At 33.0% G+C, this 21,499-nt stretch overlaps 1 protein-coding gene across 1 annotated transcript; it reads left to right on the top strand.

The window, feature by feature from the left end:
- Window positions 1-11,206: 11,206 nt before the first annotated feature.
- LOC123667995 (pro-neuropeptide Y-like) lies at window positions 11,207-14,557 on the top strand. Its single transcript, XM_045601819.1, has 2 exons — window positions 11,207-11,373; window positions 14,443-14,557. The coding sequence occupies exons 1-2, from the start codon at window positions 11,207-11,209 to the stop codon at window positions 14,555-14,557; spliced, it is 282 nt and encodes a 93-aa protein (XP_045457775.1).
- The last annotated feature ends 6,942 nt before the right edge of the window (window positions 14,558-21,499 follow it).

Genomic DNA, 21,499 nt, shown 5'->3' with positions numbered 1-21,499 from the left:
AGAAAACTTTCTCGATTTTCTTTCAGCAAGTCGTTTTTAAATATGTAAGAAAAATGAATATTATTATTTAAACTTTCTTCTAATCTTTGTCCACACTTTTTAGCCTTACCTAATGTACAAATTTTTTAATTTTTTTGTTACTTCTGGAAAATGTTATGAATCATCATATTGATTACATTTTCCAAAAAAAAAAAATTGCCTATAGCCTTTCTCGGTAAATTGGCTATCCAACACAGAAGTATTTTTTCAGTTCGAAACAGTATTTCCTTAGATTAGAGCGCTTAAAAAAAACAAACAAACTTTTCAGTTTCATGATATTAGTATAGATTCCTCGTACCATCAAAAATTAATTTAATTTTGAGTGTTTTGACATTCTATTTTCAAATTTTGGTTTAGTATGCTTGTATTCATGAACATAAAAGTAATAATAGATAGAAATCCAAGTCGTGATTTATATTTTCTGTAAAAGTCGAAAGTATAGCAAACATATTATGTACATATATTTATTTTTTATCTCTATTCTACTAACTAAATTATTAGTTCTTAACCTACATTTTTTTAAAATTAAGGTTTTGTTATAATTTTTACGGTAAATGAAGTCTTATTGATATTTCGCAATTTTCTAAAAAAACCTGATAATTTCCGCTTTTAAACTTATTTCGTATATGCTATATGTACTTTGAAGAAAAATGTTCATTTGTAGTTAAAGTTTTCTCTTGTGCAATGCTTAAATATAAGTATAAAATCTATTTTAAAGTTGTTCTCAAAGTATTTAATTGTCAGTTCGCGTTAAAGTAGTTATTACTACAATTACACACATCAGTTGTAGCTTAACACAAATAAAAAACTATAATAAAAACTTTTTGCTTTTTTTGAGTTAAAATGAAAACAAAACGACACAAACAAAAAAAAGTAAAAATCAAACCAGAAATGAAACCTGATGCAGATGATTAAATTAAAAAAAAAAATACACTTTTTAATTCGTAATAAATATATACTGTACCGAAAACAAAGTCCCTTTAATCACTCAAACGTAAAAATTTTATCAACAATATCATGACACATTTTACAATACACAAAGCACTTTTAAAATGTAAATAAACCGTAAACGCATCACGGAAATTAGTTTACACTTCATGCCATAAATATCTTGAGGCCATATCGTGCCATAATTGAGAGCAACACAAACATTACCAACACTGCGCCAACGATTTAATTGCTTCTATTAATCTTTTTTTTTTGAATGTCATCGAAGGTTTTTTTTAAATATTTTTTAATTGTGCCATTTTTTTTATTTTGTTTCAAATCCCAGCAATGCAAAATATATAAATTAAAATAATAATAAATATAATTAATAATAAATCAAAATATTTTATCTATATCTGAATAGTTTAAAAATAATTGTTTGCTCGCAAACGAAAATAAGCCGATTTCAATTTATTTGGACAAGTAATGAAAAGTATGTCTAGGTAAACGATAAACTAATAATCACTTACGCTTCAGCCTGTAATATCCCACTACTGGGCATAGGCCTCTTTCTCCATGTAGGAGAAGGATCAGAGCTTAATCCACCACGCTGCTACAATGCGGGTTGGCGGATATAATTACTTAAATACGTAATATCAAGGATAATCTTAATCAAATTTAAATATAATCAAATGACAAGCACCAGATATCGATTAAAAAAGAATCATCAAAATCGGGATACCCAGTAAAAAGTAATGAGGTAACACATATGAAAATAGAGTAAAATTGAGAACCTTCTGTTTTTATTTGGCTTAAAATATTTTTATGAAATGATATTTAATTAAATGGACATTTTAAAAGTACATAAAAATACCATATAAAAACTCTACAAACTGCATAGGCGTTATATATCATGTTAGTATTTTCTTATAAACACCTGTCTGTAAAGAAAATATTGATATATTGCTATAACATAACATAAAATGATAGAAATACGGTGAAATTAACCTTAAATTTATATTAGGTTATATTTTATTGGTATGTATGAATTGAGCCATACACATAATAAAACTGTGATTTAAATAAACTATTTAATGAATTTAAATGAAACTTAATATGATTTAAGTCCATATCTTAGGCTAGGACTCACAAAGTTGTTTTTTTTTTTTGGGTGGTATTATTGGTAATTCGAATAAAGTTTGGGGTATGGCTAGTCTTTAAAGCAAATAGATTCTATTTTGAAATGGAAACGATATATGTTTACGATTAAGTAACTTATACTTAAACAAAAAAACATCAATTTAAATAAGAACTTTTTAATTTGTAAACTTTTTACAGATAAAAAAAGTTTAAAAATAAACTTGTAAAAAGGACTCTAGTTTTGAAAATAGAATGATTTTGTTTATTATATAAAACTTTCGTGGGACGAGTCGAGAGCTAGCAAACAGATACAACATAATTTTGAGACAGATTTTATTTTTTCAATTTCCATTAAACGAAACTTTGTAAGTTATATAAATATGCAAAGTTACTAAATAAGATAATTTTTCGTGTAGTACTGTAGGCCGTATAGTTATTTTTACCTATTCAAATACCAAATAAAAAAAAAACATTGTGGATTGCGAATGTTAAAATGACTAGTTAGGTACAAAAATCATATTTTGATATACATTACGGCTTAAGAAGTATTTATTTCTTAAAAGAATTCAACATATTTTATATTTTTTTATATTTTATTTGACAATATAACTTCATTAGGTCAAAGTCAAAAAGGAGAACTTATTAATTTGTAGCTAGTGTGACTACAGCATTGAAGAATATAGCCAGCCCCTCTCTTCCCGTGTGTGTCGTAAGAGGCGACTAAGAAATAACGCAGTTCCACTACCACCTTGGAACTTATAAAGCCGACCGATGGCGGGATAGCCATTCAACTGCTGGTTTTGAAATACACAGGCCGAAGACGGGCAGCAGCGTCTTAGGTGCGAAAAAGCCAGCCCTGCGGTTACCAACCCGCCTGCCCAGCGTGGTGAATATGGGCAACACACATGAGTTCACGCATTTTTGGCGCGAACTTGTCAAGTAGTGGACTGCAATAGGCTGAAATGATGATGATGATTAATTTCTATCTGATCCCAGTGACATTTTTTCTAACGAACTATCGGACGCCACCGTCATCATCCAATCAAACCATATGGAATTTTTCCAATTTTCTGTGCAGTTTTCACATTTTTTGCTTATGTAAGAATCTTCTAGAGCTCTAATTAAAAATCGGTAAACTTTAAAAAAACTTAACCGTTCAACCATTCTTGAGTTTTGCTATAAGTAACACAACCAGGTTTCATTTTTATATGTATCTATATAGAATATTGTCAATTTTATTCATGCTTTATTAATACAGATTAAATAATGTTACTCCATAAGAAAAATATGCAAAATTGTCACAAGTCAGATGGTAGCTCCAGAGGTAATAAAAGTCTAAACTACGTTCTTAAACTTTTGATAGGCCTTTAAATTTTTATGGTTCGGCCACGCACTTGTGGTGCTTCAGATGTTGCAGGTTTCCATACGCTACCTTACCATCAAACAGATCGTACGTTTATTGGAATCCTAGTAATTTGATAAGTATTATTTAAAAATGAAAACAAATTTTACGCAATAATTACATTTCATGCCAAAAATTACTGTCAATTTAAAAAAAAGGTTCCTCTTCAAACTGCTGGATAAATTTTTCCCAAACATAGCTGAAAACGGTCACATGAAAACTCGCTTATGCTTCAGCCTGTAATATCCCATTGCTGGGCATATGCTTCTTTTCTCATGTAGGAGAAGCATCAGAGCTTAATCCACCACGTTGCTCCAATGTGGGTTGGCGGATATGTTCCCTACTATGAGTAACGATCGCTATCAGTTGAACATAGTAACAACCAATACCGACGGCTTAACATGAGGTGAGGAGACTCACAAGGACTGCAGAACCACCCAGACCACGGCAAACATTTGCATGGCCAATACCAATGTTTGTCGTGTGCGGGTTTCGATCCTGCAACCAATAGCGCAACAGCCACAAACCAGTGCCGTGACCGTTGCACCAACGCGTCGCGCATGAAGAAGTCGCTTTTGCCTAAAAAAAGCATTGAAATCGGTCCATCGTTCGAGATCTACGATATCACAGCCTGACACAGCCATTGATGTCAAACAAAACACCTCTTTTGCGTCGGGGGCTAAAAGCAATCCCTAATGTATTTAAATATTTCAATTAATGCACGATTGAAATAGCCGAATAGCGCCCAAAGCCTTTCAGACCTACGTCATTTCAGCAAAGCTTATGTTACTTTGATTTGTTTTGTAATTCAGTTATGTATAAGACATATCCGATTATAAACCAGACAGACATATTGTTTATGTATTATTAAATACATGAAACATACTTGTACGTTCGAGTGGGGAACCAAAATTTTAATTCCACAAACGGGTATATCCAACGTCTATATCTCATACCCCTAAATAATAAGGGTGACCCACATCTAAATATTTTTTGTAAAAAAAATATGTTTATATTATATTGATTAATTTTAATTTTATTTATTTATTTTCATGGAATCAAACAGAATATAATATTTTTTTTAATAATAACACATATTTAGAACATCATCACCAAAACAGTTTCCAAAGATTGTAATTTTTAATGATTTGACATTGATAAATACAAACAACTCTAAGTTTTCGCCCTTCTACCACCAACTTTTAATAGCGTTTTAATAAAAAACAACATATTTTTAATAACGTTTAGCGGCAAGACAACGTTTCCCAAGTCAGCTCTTAAGTATAATAAGCTCAATAGTTTCCAAATTTCACCCGCCAGTTTTCGTTTACAATAACATTTGAATACATTGAATCGCATACCATAGTAACTAATAATCAACTGCACCTATCAGTAAAATCAATACCTACGCAATGTTCAGGTAATACCTGAGTCATTTAACAATTCAACAAACATGAATACAAGGCATAAAGAATAGAATAGCATAGAAGGGAATTGTGAGTATCTATAACCATCTCAGTGAAGGCTGTTATTGGAAATGAGAGCTAAAAATATTTTGCATTGTTAGGCCATTTTTCTATTTTTCTTTTATTGAAGATTATGTCTGTACGTAATTAAATGGCTATTATTTTGCTACACTTTTTTTAATATGCTTTATACGATACCTACACATTTTTCATACAACATTTTTATAAGAATCGGCACGGTTATTGGACGCTTGGAGACAGTGTGGGTCGCTTTGCGATTCGTGCATGTCGGACAGATAAATATTTTTGTTCAGTATACAAATAAAAGTAAATAAAAATGTAAAATTACTTAGTGTACTAAGTACCATTAAGTACCTATAGATTTATATAAGTATATAATATATAATAGTTTAAGAAAACTAAAATACACGCTTTTATATATATTATCTTATAAAATTAGTGTATTGCCATTGGTCCTCGATAAGTCAACTTAGTTTAAATGAAATCTGAACGTTTGAAGTGGGTCAAAATGAAGTCCAAAGGAGTCAATTACAAACATACAGATGAAGCTAATAAAAAGCGTGTAAAAATCGTCCTACATCTAGTTACTAAAGTATATAATTAGTAATCTTCAGTAGGTACCAATGTACCAGGAGCACATAAAAGTAGAAGAGTGATTGATGTCACATTGAACACAAGCATGTACGTATTTAAAACTTAAAGGGCTGTTTTAACTAATCCATTGTTAAATACCCTTTTACGATATCGTTAAGAGTAATTAACGATTGAAACGATTAATTAAAGATCACAAAGGGCTTTACGAAAGTTAACTTACTTGCGTCATGTAGCCCTAAAAATGTACTGATATATACGTTAAAGGCCCGTTCGTCTATAAAGAAAAGAGGGTAGATTAATGTTTAATTAATAGGATATACCGGTATTAAAATTCCATTTGAAATATACAGGTTAGCTCATAGTCTTTTCCACAGTTTACCACCGCGCAAAATTAATTAACCGACTTCCAAAAAAGGAGGAGGTTCTCAATTCGACTGTATTTTTTTTTTTTTTATGTTTGTTACATCAGAACTTTTGACCGGGTTGACCGATTTCGACAAATTTTGTTTTAATCGAAAGGTGGTGTGTGCCAATTGGTCCCATTTAAATTTATTTGAGATCTAACAACTACTTTTCGAGTTACATCTAATAATGCGTTTTTACTTGACGCTTTTTTCGTCGACCTACGTTGTATTATACCGCATAACTTTCTACTGAATGTACCGATTTTGATAATTCTTTTTTTGTTGGAAAGGGGATATCCCTAGTTTGATACCATGATAAGGAAACCAGGATCTGATGATGGAATCCTAGAGAAATCGAGGGAAACTCTCGAAAATCCGTAATAACTTTTTACTGGGTGTACCGATTTTGATAATGTTTAATTTAATCAAAAGCTGATGTTTATCATGTGGTCACATATAAATTTTATTGAGATCTGATGACTACTTTTTGAGTAATCTTTAATAACGCGTAGTTGCTTGACTATTTTTTCGTCGATCTACGTTGTATTACTGGTCGATGTAATTGAAGTCGGTTTTTTTTTCGTTTGCGAGCTAACACAATTATTTTGAAGACTAATTGTTCGGTTTTTTGACACACTAATAATTATAAAAAATACAAGTAAACCCTTGAGCAACCTTTAGTATATGTTTAATAATTATAGTCTAAAAAAACTATTTTTTATGCGGATTCTTAATTGATATTATTTTTATTTTCATAAATACCATGTTAACCAAAATATCAACATATTATAATGAAAGAACATTTTCGGATTTTATCGCGGTTTATTAATTTTGTTAGATGCCCGACGTTTCGGATACTTTGCAGCAACCATGGTCACGGGAGGACTGTTGTTTCATTACAATGAGTGAAATTCGCGTAAAAATTAGAAAACAATATCAACATATTCCCAAAAAGGAATTAATTTGAGATGATATAGGCGCGAAACAAATGTATATTTTTGAAAAAGTTTTCATTGTTATACTAGCTGCCCGGACAGACTTCGTTCTGTCAAAAATTAATGGTATAATGGTAAAAATTAATAAAGCAATTTTTTTTTGTATTATATCGTTCCGCAATTTTTGTTTTTAATTTTTTAAAAATTTTTTTTTGTATGAAATCCTTCCGTGGGCCTTAAGGAACATACAAAAGAATAAATTAGCCGAATTGGTCGCGCCATTTTCAAGTTATGCGCTTACCAACATTCATTTTTATTTATAACTAGCTGACCCGGCGAACTTCGTATCGCCTAACAGTGACTTTTAAGTATTATCACAAATCTTTTGTATGGGAGTATGGAAAAGTGTTGTTTTTAGACTTTTTCAGGAAATTAAAAAATTTTTTTTTTTTTAGAATTTTTCTCTCCGTAAGAACCATCCTCGTACTTCAAGGAACATTTTAAAAAAAGAATTAGCGAAATCGGTCCAACCGTTCTCGAGTTTTGCGCTTAGCAACACATTTTGCGATTCATTTTTATATATAAGATTATATGTATAGAAGAGATAGATAGGTATCTACTTCTTACATTTTTTAGAAGTTTCACAAAAAATAAAGTATCAAATTCCAATGCATCGTGTAAAAAATGGGTGAAAACAGAAAAAAAGTAAAAAAGTAACAACAGAAAATAACTGAGGTGCCCAAGAAGATCACAGCTCTAAAGCAGTGTTGTTCCTGTTGTAAGTAAGGTGATAAGATCCTGATGGGATTAGAGGTAGGGTCGGCAACGCTCTTGACCTATGCTCCTAGTGTTGTGGGCGTCTGGAGGTAATCGCTTACCATCAGGTGGGCTGGACGGTTATTTGCCAATCTATAATATAAAAAAGTGTGTGTGTACGTAAGAAGTTATACTTCATTTACTAGCTAACTTCTTCTTCGTTGTCTAGCTAACTTCAGGGTGTCGTTTTTTTGTGACGGTGTGCGCGCGCATCGTAAAAATTAACTCTCATCATTTTTCCCTAACGCGCCAAAAGAAATATAACTTCAAAAAACTTATAATAAAATTAATTTCCATGTAAATCGCAATCGCTTAATATTTTTCTCCAATAAATAACACTCTCTTAATATTACGTCTAATGCTTTGCCATTATTGCGACGTAAATCAGTTCATATTGTTAACATTTTTTTTTTTTTTTTTTATTCTATTGCCCCGCACGTTATGCGAGTCTGTATTCTCGAAACTCATTCATACCAGTTCTCGCATTAATTCTTCTCGCACTTACATATTGTTAACATATTGGTTAACTTTGCTATTTTTAACATCTTGAAAATATATACTCATACTCATACTCTTATATGAACTATCTATTTATAAAAAGGCTAGAATAATTGCTTATGTACAAGTATAAATACCTTTTTTTTTATAAACTAAATGTTATTTCTGACTTTCAACTTCCACTAAAAATTGGCACATAAGGGGTTGTTGTCGAAAAATATTTCCTTACTAGCTGTACCTGCGACTTCGTCCGCGTTTTGGGTATTTATATGTTCAACTTAATTGGCATTCCTTTTTTATTTATGAACCGATTGACATGAAACAAACACTAAAAGAAGCTTACCACAATATGTTAGTGCAAATCACATCTAAATCGGATAAGCCATTTCTGAGATTAGCGTGCACAAACGCACAGACAAACCAGACAAACAAACAAAAATTCTAAAAATCATTGTTTTGGGTGCTATTTGCGTTGATAAAAGGTCCCAATAATATTTTAAATCATATATCTTCCATGTACAGACAGCGATCCGTTACATTTTATTTTATTACATATAGTATTGATTGGTCATTTATGTCATAAAATAAACATATGACATTATTTTATGGAATATTTAAACTAGCAACCCGCCCTGGCTTCACACGGTTCCAAAAACTATCAGTGCTCCTCTGCTATATGTATGATACATATAAACCTTCTTCTGGAATCACTCTACTCACTAAAGTAAACCGCATCAAAATTCATTGCGTATTTTTAAAAATCTAAGCATACAAGACAGCGGGAATTGACTTTGTTTTATACTATGTAATGATTAGCGTTTGAATCTCTCTCAATTTCAGTACTTATTTTAATTGCTAGTTATTTTTAATTTAAACATAATATGAAAATAAACTAAGATATTAATTTATATAAATTCATTGTAAAGCTTAAACGTTATAGACGTTAATAAAATTAAATAATTACGTTTGAAAATTGCAAATCAAACTTTGTTACATTAACAAAACGGAATTGAATTTGTTTGTACTATTCATAATTTATTAATATAAGAAAATAGATCTATTGCAAATATTTAATTATTTTGTTAAATGATTAAAAAAATTATCATAAGCGAAATACACGAATTTCAAAACTAGAGTAAGGTGTTCCTATTAAATGTATATACATATATATAAGAAAGGTTTCAGGAAGCGAAAACTAAGAGAACTTAAAGAGAAATTATTTTAACATTTTTTATTATCTACAATGATGACGGAAGTCGGTTTTTTTTTAATTAACAATAACTCTATTTGTTGAAAAATTTAGTTAAAAACTTTTCCCAACACGATTTTTTTAAATTTAATGCTTAAAAAACATCATAATTTTTTTTAAACTTTCAATTAGTAATACTAACCAAAGAGCAGAGCAGCACCAGAAGCATCGCGAACGCGTTGCCGACCTTATCCCCAATCCTCCCCAGAAGCTCTGGTCACCTTACTCACCAACAGAAAACTCAGTTAAAGTCAGTTGTTTTTTGTTTTTGGTTTTTAAGAACGATAAATATGTTGCAACGAAAATATATAAAATTTGTAGTAAGTAGTAGTTTATCGGTAATTCTTATCCATATCAGAGTTTAATCCATACATTCGTTTTTAATGGGATGATCGATATTGGACCTAATTCGGTTCTTTTGTAATTTGATAAAACGTAACATCAGTAGGAGTTAAATAATCTACAAATAATCCTTTACTAAATAATAATAGTAAGTCAATTTAATAATTTTGTTTGTTTGCTAACAAAAAAAAATGAATTAATTTTACATCGATAAGTATAGTGCAATTCCCATTAACACAAAAATGTATTGGTCCAAGATGGCTTGAAGGACAAGCACCAGCAGGGCTATTCTGTAAATAACAATTTCGATATCGAGCTTCACCTGAGTGACAGCGCTCACTTCGAAAGCGAACCCACTTCACCTTGGTTTGGAATTCTGTAAACATTCCGTACGCACAAGCGATGTGAAGTGAGTGTCGAATCGAAGAGCGGCAATTTAGAGCTGTGTTTATTTTATCGATATTCTTTTCTTATGACTTTATTTTAGAATATGTGCATGAAGTCAAGTGTCGAATCAAGTCTCTAATTGTGATGTGTGAAGCGGTAAATCCCCTTACAGAATACCGAATTCATACTATTAAATGTCAACGTTCTCACGCAACAGGGTTCGACTCGTCGCCGCACTCACAAGTATGGCGCTACGGGACTGTCGAGTTTTAATGAATACGAATTTGATATCTCACCGCGGATTCCGCTGTCGAGACACGAAAATGTTCTTACAGAATAGCACTACAGCTTTCGAATTAAAAAAGAACCATCAAAATTGATACACTCAGTAAAAAGTTATGAGGTACACAACACATAAAATTTTTCATGGGGTTCGGCACAGCAAGAAATATCTTGTACTTAATCTGAGGAAGTACCTCAATCTTCAGAATCTCAGCTAAATAATTGTGCTCTCAAGTAGTATGTTGTTCCTGTGGTGGGTAAAGTAACCAGAGCACCTAGAAGGATAGGGTCTGAAACACGCTTGCCATGTTAACTTGTTGTTGTCGGTCACAGCAACGGCAACCACTTACTATTAAGGCGTAATCCGACGGATCTGACATCAATTTACACCTTATCCGCTGCTAACTTGCCGGATCTGGTGAACGGGTCCAGTAATATATTTTGAGAAAATAACGGCCATAAAAAATAATTTCATATAACATATACCGTTTTTCTACGTTTCATGAACAGTTTATGTGGAAATGTAAAAGAAAAGTCAGGTTATTATAGTTTGATCAATCCGGTCCGGAACCGGCTGGATCCAGCCGTAATGAAAGCAATACTGGATTGCAATCTCTAATGACACACTAGTCGTATAAAAAAATACTAATAATTACTAAATACTGTATATCTTGCTTATAAAAGGTTTTTCTCCTACAGCAATGATGCGTGTCGTGTTTTTCGCCATTTTGCTCCTGTCTGCCATCTTGTCGTGCTCAACACAGGCTCAGTATCCGCGCCCGCGTCGCCCTGAACGATTCGACACGGCAGAGCAAATATCAAACTATTTAAAGGAACTCCAAGAGTATTATTCTGTTCATGGGCGAGGCCGGTAAGTTGGGTTTAAGTATTTAGTTTTTTTTTTTTTTGCTTTAAATTATGTTTGTGTTGTTCAGCAAAGATGCCAAATTATAAATGATAAATCTATGTGCACATTATTTATTTTTTTAAAGACGATCTCTAGATCTCTATTCTCTCGTACCAGTAATAAAATATTCAAATTAAGAAGATGTAGTAAATTAGAAAATAGCGGGAATTTGAAGTAATCTTCTCCATGTATGGAGAATGTTTTCTTAAGCTTCCCAGCATCGAGAAACATCCCTGTCAGATGCGCATAATAACAATAAATATGGTGAAAATCGAACCCGCAATGATCAGCACTATTTTATGTGACACACACTACACTAGAGAGGTTTTAAATCAGATAAATCATCTATTGAATTTTATATAAAATCATAACAGCAACATTGTGTTATCTTCAGCGTACAGCGTACTAAAGATATCCTATTACTTAATATCGATACATTTTGTTGACAATGTTGTTTAACTATAATATTTTAGTCAAAGTAACACCTATCAATGTTGAAATTTCCTGAGGACGTAGAAATTGATAACTAATAAGTTTTACTTAAGATTATGTAATGTTGTGGTCCCACGTTGGGCGCCAATTTAAGTTTTTATAGTCACATAAATAAAAATGATTCGTTAATGTTTTGTTAAATTTATTTAACCAAACATCATCATCATCATCATCATCATCATCAGAGAGCTTTATGAAAAGTGTGATCGGACGAGACGAACGAAAGTTGAGAGGGAGATATAAGTAAGGGAAGACAGAAAGAGAAAGAGTTACGTTTTGTAAACAAAATTTTCACGAAAAGTATGTGTCAAGCTTTGTCTATTCACACTTTTTTTAAGATCAATATCTACTAAGTAGTACTAAAGTTTAGGTCAATTACAATTTGGGATACAAAATCTGTAACCAAATAATTGTGTTTTGCTGGCAAAGGAAAAAACCGACTTCAATTACATCGACAAATAATACAACGTAGGTAGACGAAAAAATTGTCAAGTTAATACGCATTATCAAAGATTACTCCAAAAGTTGTAATCGGATCTCGATGGAATTGAAATGTGACCACATGATAAACATCGGCTTTCGATTAAATTAAAAATCATAAAAATCGGTACATCCAGTAAAAAGTTATGCAGATTTTCGAGGGTTTCCCTCGTTTTCTCTAAGATCCCATCATCAGATCCTGATTTCCTTATTATGGTACCACACTTAGGCTAGCTCCTTTCCAAAAAAAAAAGAATTATCAAAATCGGTTCCTAAACGACGAAGTTACCCCCAAACATACATAATATATAAATATACACAGTCGAATTGAGTAACCTCCTCCTTTTTTGAAGTCGGGAATATCTATAAAATATTTTTATTATAAAATTCTTTTTAAGAGATTTTTGTTACTATGTATCATGTATATATTCTTTATATTATAAAGCTATTTGCGATATTTATGATCGCACGCTTGAGACAGCCACTCACAGCATGTCTATACTGAAATATTATAAAGCTGAAGAGCTTGTTTGTTTAAACGCGCTAATTTCAGGAACTACTGGTTCGAGTCATTTTTTATTTATTTTTTTGTGTTGGGTAGTCCATTTACCGAGAAAGGTTATAAGGTATATTATAATACTTTGAAAGTTTTTTCTTTAAATTAACGCAGTTTCACACTTTACGGCCACTTTAATGACCACAAACAATTTTGGTATGTAATATCAGATGTAGTCTACCTTCAGCGAGAGACTGGCCTCGGCGAAAAGGCCAGACTTCTCCTCCATGGGGACTGTCCGGTTCACTTCTGAACAATCCCGACGGCGCCGTGTCTAGCAGGACTGGGTTCCCATCCCGGCCCGACACTGGCACAGGGGCGGGAGTCTGTTAAAGGTGTTCGCGATGTCCAGCAACACCGCAGCCACCACCTCCTTTCTATGTTCCGTCTCACCCGTCACCGCCCGCAGGCGTTTGAGGGCGTCGACGGTCGACCGGTGCGCTCGAAACTCGAATTGGGATTCTGAGTGTGCGGGTCCCGAGCCCTCCTCCAGTTGCTGAACGAGCCGGGAGGCCACTGTTTTCTCCAAGGCCTTCCCAGCTTCGTTCAGCTACACCATCGGTCGCACCGACGTAGCCGAGTCTGGGGTCCGCCCTGCCTTAGGAAGTAGGCAAAGCTGACCCTCGTTCCAGGACCCTGGGAATTGGCCTGACCGCAGGCAGCAGTCAAACAGTTCCCGGAGACTGTCGCCGAGGTGCCCAAGAGTGATCCTAAGTACTCTCCCGTGCACCCCGTCCGGACCCCTCCTCGTCGTCTAGCGTCTACCGAGCCATCCTGGGGGGCATGAAGCCCTCGGTTTCGTTGGGAAAGAGTTCCCCGACGATCCTTCCCAGTTGCTCCGCCTGGAGCGTTTCGCTGATGGGGGACGACTGGGCGTGGAGCTTGTTCCGCGCCCAATACGGTCGTCCCCAGGGGTCTCTCTCCAGACCCCCAACTATCTCCATCCAGGCCCCCTCCTTGGCTCGGCATATAGCCTGCTGCAGGATCTTCCTTTTTTCAGCGTAGATCCTGCGCAGCCTGTCGTCCCTGTCCACGTCCTGGGGGCGTCTCCGCCGAGCAAGTTATATCCTACTTTGCCCTACCTCAGTTAATAATAATTGCCTCTATTCCTATTTGACATTGTTATTTGACAATAGATGGCATTATTAAAAATAGCAATTATTATGTCCAATTTTTAACTAACTTTAAAAAAAGGACGAGGTTTGAAATCAATTGTATTCAAATATGTGTTATCTAATCCTCATAACTCTTTATTGGGTATACGATTTTTTTATTGGTAGTGCTTGTCGCGTGGTCACATTTAAATTTAATCTAGCTTTAAGGAGTACTTTTTGTGCTACCCTTAATATTGCATATTTAACTGACCATTTATTCTACTACCTACGTTGTATTACTTCTCGACGTAAATTTAAGTCAGTTTTTTTCCGTTTGCGACCAAAAACAATTGTAATTTATTTATAATATGCCTTTTGAAGAAAAATAATGTTTTCATTATAATATTCCAGGTATGGGAAACGAGAAATGCGCATAGCCGACGCGTCTGTGATTTTTAGAGACATGCCATTCTTCGATAACAAACTCAACGACGAAGCCCTGTTTAAACATTTTGGATACAAGTAAAATGACAGCTTTTCCTGCTAACGACAATTGAAGCCGACCCTGACGGTCACAATTTATCTGTTAAAAAATGTAAATATTTATTTTTAATCTATCATGAGATAAGCCAAAAATATGCCAAATTAATAAATTAAGGCTTTACTGTGTTTTATTTTTAATTGTTTATATTAATATTTATTAATTCGTGTTCATTCTGATGTCACAAATTAAAGTGAACTAAAACACATTTAACCCCATCTTATATATTTATTCTAAACTTTTTTTGTTGATGTACCCTAGCTATAGGGTAGCTTTTTAGCTTTTTAAAAGACTAAAGTTACTTTTTAATAATTTATTAGTGGTTTGTGCATCAGAATTCACTTGAAATGTTTAATAATAATGTTTAATTATAAGAAATCTTCAACGATCTTATTAAACGAATGTATATCCGTCTAAATTCTAGTCAATTATAATACTTTTTTTTCTGAAAAATCCTACTAATATTATCGGCTGGGTGATCATTATTAGGATTTTAAAACTATTTGACTGTTTATTGTTTTATTTGTGTTAATTATAATGTTGATTGTGTAGAAATAAAGCATGGTAACTTAAAATGGAAAAATTTGACTTTTTTTTACCCTTAAAACATTTAAAATTACTTAAAGAATTTTACGTACGTTTTTTGTAATATTTACGAAAAAAAAATGTACAAAAATAATCTAATAATAATGCTATATTGATTTGCTATGGTAATCGACGTTTCGGATACTATACAGCAACCATGGCAATTAAAAAATTTTACCTAGAAAGACCTCAAAGATAAGAAATATATCTTGTTTTATTAAAAGACTCTGGACTGGGCCAACTCTTGAACGGATTTGTACATTTATCAATATTAACCGTACCTCCCAATTTCACCTTCAAATCAGCAGTAGTTTGGTTTTGGTATATCGCAGCTTTGCTTTGCAACAGCGGAAGTATTACGAGCTTGCCGTTTACCCAATTCCAGACCCTCCCCCCTCCCTTAGTAGCTAGTACGCCACCTTACTCACGACAGGAGCACAACACTACTTGTAATCAGTTTCATTTAGCTACAATCTTCTGTAAGGTTGAGGTATTTCTCCAGTCGGGCAGTTCCAAATTGTGAGGAAATTTCGAGGAAAATATAGGTAGGTATTGTACGTATCGTATTCGTATATTGAGAAAAGATATAAGGTTCTTGGTATTAAAAAAACATGGGAGAGGAAATCGTTCGAGACAATAATATTTATCTGTCCTAAGAGTGACACGTTTCAGCCTGTAATATCCCACAGCTGGGCATAGGCCTCTTTCTCTATTTAGAAGAAGGATCAGAGCTAAATCCGCGACGCTGCTCCAATGCGGGTTGGCGGATATATTCCCTATTGGTAACAATCGCAATCAGGTGTAGATGGTAACAACTGGGACCAACGGCTTAACGTGCTTTCCGAGGCACGGTGGGGAGACTAAGACACATGCGAGAATATAATTTCAAATACGGTAATCATTCTTTAGGAGTAAATTCCAGTCGCGTGTCGGAGATGACTCATCAAGTTTTTTATTTATGATTTAAACATTTTATTTTTATTTCATATTGTTATGGATCGTAAATTTATTTTTTTCTTATCATCAAATGAATTAAATATGCACATTATCGCATTATGTCAGACGTGAGATACACAAATACAATACACTGGAAAAAAATCAAATTAAAATTAATTATATATTTAATTAAGATATTTCACAAAAGATAAAATTGAATCATTTTTTTTTTAATTACATAAAAGACGTGTCTTAAAAGTTGTTCTTAGTTGACACGAGTTATTTTTTAAAGTATCTATTTATTTTTAAAATTTCTATCACCTTTAGTGTCATTAAATATGTATGTATTTATACTTATAAGTTTGTAATACATTACAGTTATTCAACTATTTTCTCAATATTGTTATTTCTTGCACTGTGTCCCCCGCTATATGACACTCTCTCTCATGACCATTGGTTGACTGGAAGAGATCTCTTCTAGGGATAAGTCCACCTTTGCCATCAACTATATATGTAATTTTCTGTATATTCTATTCTTAAGTGCAATAAAGTATATAATAATAAATTAATTCTCATTATATAAAATAAATATTTTAGAATTAGAGCCAGTTTCAGCGGTTGTGAATAAAGCTTATCCTGCACATAAATTACGGATAGACTTGTAGGGTTTACCTACATTATATATGTATATGATTACATACGATCCACAACGATACGGACAGAATATATACTAAACCGTATAGACTAAAGCAGCAGGACTAAAAAGGAGCTTTGAGGTCATGATGCCTTTTACCTCAATTAATGAACTGCAACTTTTAAATATACCATTTAGAAAAGAAATGTCACATAAATAAGTTAAAATTCGATGGTGAAAAATCAAAACCCTTCGTAAACTTTTATCTGTTGGTTTACGTCATATACCAAATACCGTTAACAGCGACCGGTAATCAGTCTCATTGTACTCGCACAATTATTGACGTTAACGCCATCTGTTGTTGAGTAGCATGAAACAACTAAATTGAATGAAAACTCTTAGATTTTCGTAAAAGTCTTAAAAACGTATATTAAAATTTTACTTTATTCAACTAAAAAAATATATATAATGTGATTAATATTATTGAAATTCATTTTCATTATATAGTCTATTCATTTGGGCTTGAAACAACATGTAATCAAAGAACACAATGTTTCCCAAACTTTTATTTCTCTGTTTTTTATTTTATTTCATGTCATGTAGAGTTCCCATTTGTGTATCTAACAACTAGCTGTACTGTTCTTATATTATACTGTCTGAAAGTGTGACTACAAGATAAAAACGAACTATCAATATAATAAAAAAGAACATAATTTAATTCATCAAAATATAATTTGCGCGATATTTACTATGTTTTTTAATTTGATTTTGTAGAGCTCGATATTCCGACATGAACAATACATTCGTAAATAATGTGACGAGACCAACTTAGTCCCCAAGTCAAGCGTAAAGAAATTATACTTCAATAATAATATACAATAAAATTACAAAATACATTCACTTATTATACAAAATTTAAATGGAAGTATCTAAACTTTACAGAATATCACAGCCAAATAATCACAAATGTTGCGTTCATGTGGTGGGTAAGGTAGCCCGAGCTCGTGGGGATGCGATATATTGGAAGCGAGGATAGGATTAGCAACTCATTGCATGTGTCTACAGACTACTAGGCACAAGCTGACCGTACACCTGTGGTACCCGTACGTAATTTTGTCTTACAAAGTCACATGACTTGAAAAGTTTGGTAATTAGAAATTTATTAACAGAATTTTTCATTCTACGCTAAGTCACAACTATAACAGTCAATATTTCAGTATACCGACTCGTGACCACAGCGCTTGCTTAAATGCCGAAATATCGAAAACTCGGAATTATTAAAGATTACATGGTGAATATCCTGGTTGACATGTCAATAATGTAACTCTAGCCGGAATCCACGCTTGTACATTTATAAATACTTTTTTTATCATTGATCAATCAACCTTATATTATTGACAAAAGAGAATTCTGTAACATTATACGAAACATACCTAAAGTATATTTGCCTAAAATAATATTAATTAAAGCTTGTTTATTTTTAAATAAATTTGTGTTTTATTTATATGAAAGTATAGATTACATTCCCTTAACAATTCAATTATTTGTATAATCGAAGCTAAGTGAATTATAAACATTCTGCGCGCGCAACTACGAAGTTACCGTCGAAAGGTTCTTTATAGGCGTCAGACTAGAATCGATGCCAAAAATAATTATAATTATTAAGCATGTTTAGGATTTTCAAAACTCATATAAGAAAAACTTATCGAATAAAGTGTTCTTTTCCTTATTTATACAATAATTTTTAATATGATTGTAAAATATTTCAACACAGTCACTACTTTTTTATCTGTAGTATGACTGTCGGACAGGATTACTCGCGACGTTATAAAAGACTTTTTCATTCAGGCTCAGTGTTATTGAGAAAGTCGTATTGTATTGTGTTTTTTCTATAAAAATATTATACCGTAGGTGATAGTCATAAAAAAATAGTATATTTTTAAAGACATTCAAGTGTTTTGGGAACAAAATACATATAATTCGATATTGACTTTTTCTCTTTTTCATATATCCTTGTGACAATCAATTATTTTTTATGTACGCCATCAGGATAAAACACCTTTTTCTATTATATTGAAATTATAAAAATTTTTGGTAAGTAATAGTTTAAAATGCCGTGTTGTTAGTTGTATGTCTTTTAATATGCATTAAATACACAATTATATTACTAACATATGCTTAATGCGTTCAAATAAACAGGATACAGTCCTATCAATAAATGAAAAATATAAATATACATAAATATATTGTGTTTTAGACTTACAGTTTTCCTAATATTTGTTGCATTTATAATAAAAATATAACATGGAGAGTTTCCGATAGATAAATTTGATTTATATTACCAAAATATAAAAACGCAAAATGTAGTCCGAGAGCTAATCGTGGTTATACGCGCGTAATCTACTGTATATTTTTGTAGATGTAGCTGAAGTTAAAACTGTCTGTGGTGTCACTGTTGGGCAATGTCTGGGTCTTAATTGAATGAGGAGAAGGATTTTAATTACAATGGCTTATAATTTCTTAAAACTTTTTCTTACCGTGTCCTATACCCAAAGGTTGTCTGGAAGAGATCGCTCTTTTAGTGATAATACCGCCTTTGTACACCGTTCTGTATTTATAATGATATGGTATTGATTTATCTTTCTTGTGTATAATAAAGATATTATTATTGTTATTATTTCTCCTGAAAGAGGCAGGGTACCTCGCATTGGCAATAAACTAAATTTACGTTAGTCGCAAAACACAATCAAAAATCAAATGACCATTTGTATAACTAATATTAGTAACTTTATTTTGAAAGATTAATCGAAAATTTTAGTCTGTTCTACTGACCATTTTGGTTTAAAAAAACACTAAAATTAAGAAAAATAATGCAAAAGTAAAATAACTTCCTGTTTGATCATAAAAAACATAAATGATACGATATTAAAATTTGAATAAATAAAACTTACGTTTTCCCATTATTTTTGGCAATTTCTTTTTACTTGTAAAATATTTCTATTAATAAAGTTTACTTTTTTATAAAACTAGGTCGGTAAACAAACTTATGGCTCAATAAATGATAACTGGTTACCGTAGCCTATATATAGCTACACTAAAAGCATCGAAAGCGCGTTGTTGACCATACCAGGAAGTATGACAATGTATCATCTATTTTACAAATCATCATTTACAGCAGTCCTTATGTGTTAGATCATCACATCAGCTTTTCGCAGTCCACTATTGGACATAGGCCTCCACAAATTCGAGCATAAAAAGGCGTGAACTCATGTGTTTTGCTCAAAGTCACCACGCTGGGCAGGCGGGTTGGTGACCGCAGGGCTGACTTTGTCGCACCGAAGACGCTGCTGCCCGTCTTCGGCCTGTGTATTGCAAAGCCAGCAGTCGGATGATTATCCCGCCATCAGTCGGCTTTTTAAGTTCCGAGGTGGTAGTAGAACTGTGTTGTCCCTTAGTCGCCTCTTACGATACCCACGGGAAGAGAAGGGGTGACTATATTCTTTAGTGCCGTACCCACACAGCATATTTGTTAGATAACATAAATAAAATTCTCATTACCTCTCAGTCTATACATCTATACTGTATAGCGTGTCTTGTTAACTTATCTTCCAAAACTAATTGAATTGTATAAAATATACGTTTTAATTAAATCAATGTCGAGTTAATGAAGCTGTTGAAATAAACCTTTCGTTACGATCAAATTAAACAGGACCAAATTGTTTAATTAAAACCTAAAGTACTTTAAACAATAAATATACAACAGTATAAAATACACGATTTCCTGACAATACACACAACAAAATAATCTTACGAGTACAGTTAAAAAATGTTTACGAGAAAACTGACAAGGCCTTATTGCTAAAACAGCAATCAAACCTCTTTTATAGATTGCTAAGAATAAATTGCTATTCTAGGCCGCCAAAAGGCAATAACTCTTTAAAGCTCGTTTAATGTCGACGAAATTTCTCTTTAAGGACAACACTGCGTTCCTGTTATGGATGCAATCCCATCATCTTGTGACCTCAGCGACCTTCAGTTCGTTAAACTATATGTCCCCTTTATTGCCACTTCAGTTTCACGGTGCGTTAAGCTATGTCTATTATTTCAACTATTCTATGGATAATCTCGTTTCTATTTTCATCGTGTAGAGATCATCATCATAATTACAGCCTATACAGTCCACTGCTGGACATAGGCCTCCACAAGTTTACGCCAAAAATAAGGCTGGCTTTGTCGCACCGAAGACGCTGCTGCCCGTCTTCGGCCTGTGCGTCCTGGCCACCGGTCGGCTATTTAAGTTCCAAGGTGGTAGCGGAACTGTGTTATCCATAAGTCGCCTCTTACGACACCCAGGAGAAGAGAGGGGCTGGCTATATTCTTTAGTACCGTAGCCACACAGTATCGTGTAGAGATACGCAGAGCATATCCGATCTTATTCCCTATCTATAATTTGACTCTGAGCTTTTTTAAAGGGTTCTTTTTAGAGAATGATAACCTTAGCGATCATATCTGACTCGAAAACGCCAACGATAGGCGAGCCTTTACCTCAAGTAGTAAAAAACTTCAGAAATTGTATTCTGGAGGTGCCTCCTATCTATAGGAGATACAATGGAAAACTGGTTTCAGTCCACATTCATATATTTCCAATATTCATGATACTACGCCACCAGTTTACATGAGCATTAGTCATAATCTCTGTTTTGTTGTATTATTCTCTTAAAAACTGCTCAGTTCCCGTGGCGTAAAAATCGGACCCAAAAAAAAAGCATTTG

The sequence above is a fragment of the Melitaea cinxia genome, chromosome 29 (genome assembly GCF_905220565.1).
Source record: "Melitaea cinxia chromosome 29, ilMelCinx1.1, whole genome shotgun sequence".
Classification (NCBI taxonomy): Eukaryota; Metazoa; Arthropoda; class Insecta; order Lepidoptera; family Nymphalidae; genus Melitaea; species Melitaea cinxia.
The sequence above is the reverse complement of the archived record's forward strand: the minus strand, read 5'-3'. Positions and strand labels throughout refer to the sequence as shown.

Excerpts from the sequence above, each read along its gene's own strand:
- LOC123667995 (XM_045601819.1), top strand. The coding sequence starts at position 11,207 with ATGCGTGTCGTGTTTTTCGCCATTTTGCTCCTGTCTGCCATCTTGTCG. Across the intron at positions 11,374-14,442 it reads TCTGTTCATGGGCGAGGCCG|GTATGGGAAACGAGAAATGC; the intron begins GTAAGTTGGGTT and ends ATAATATTCCAG.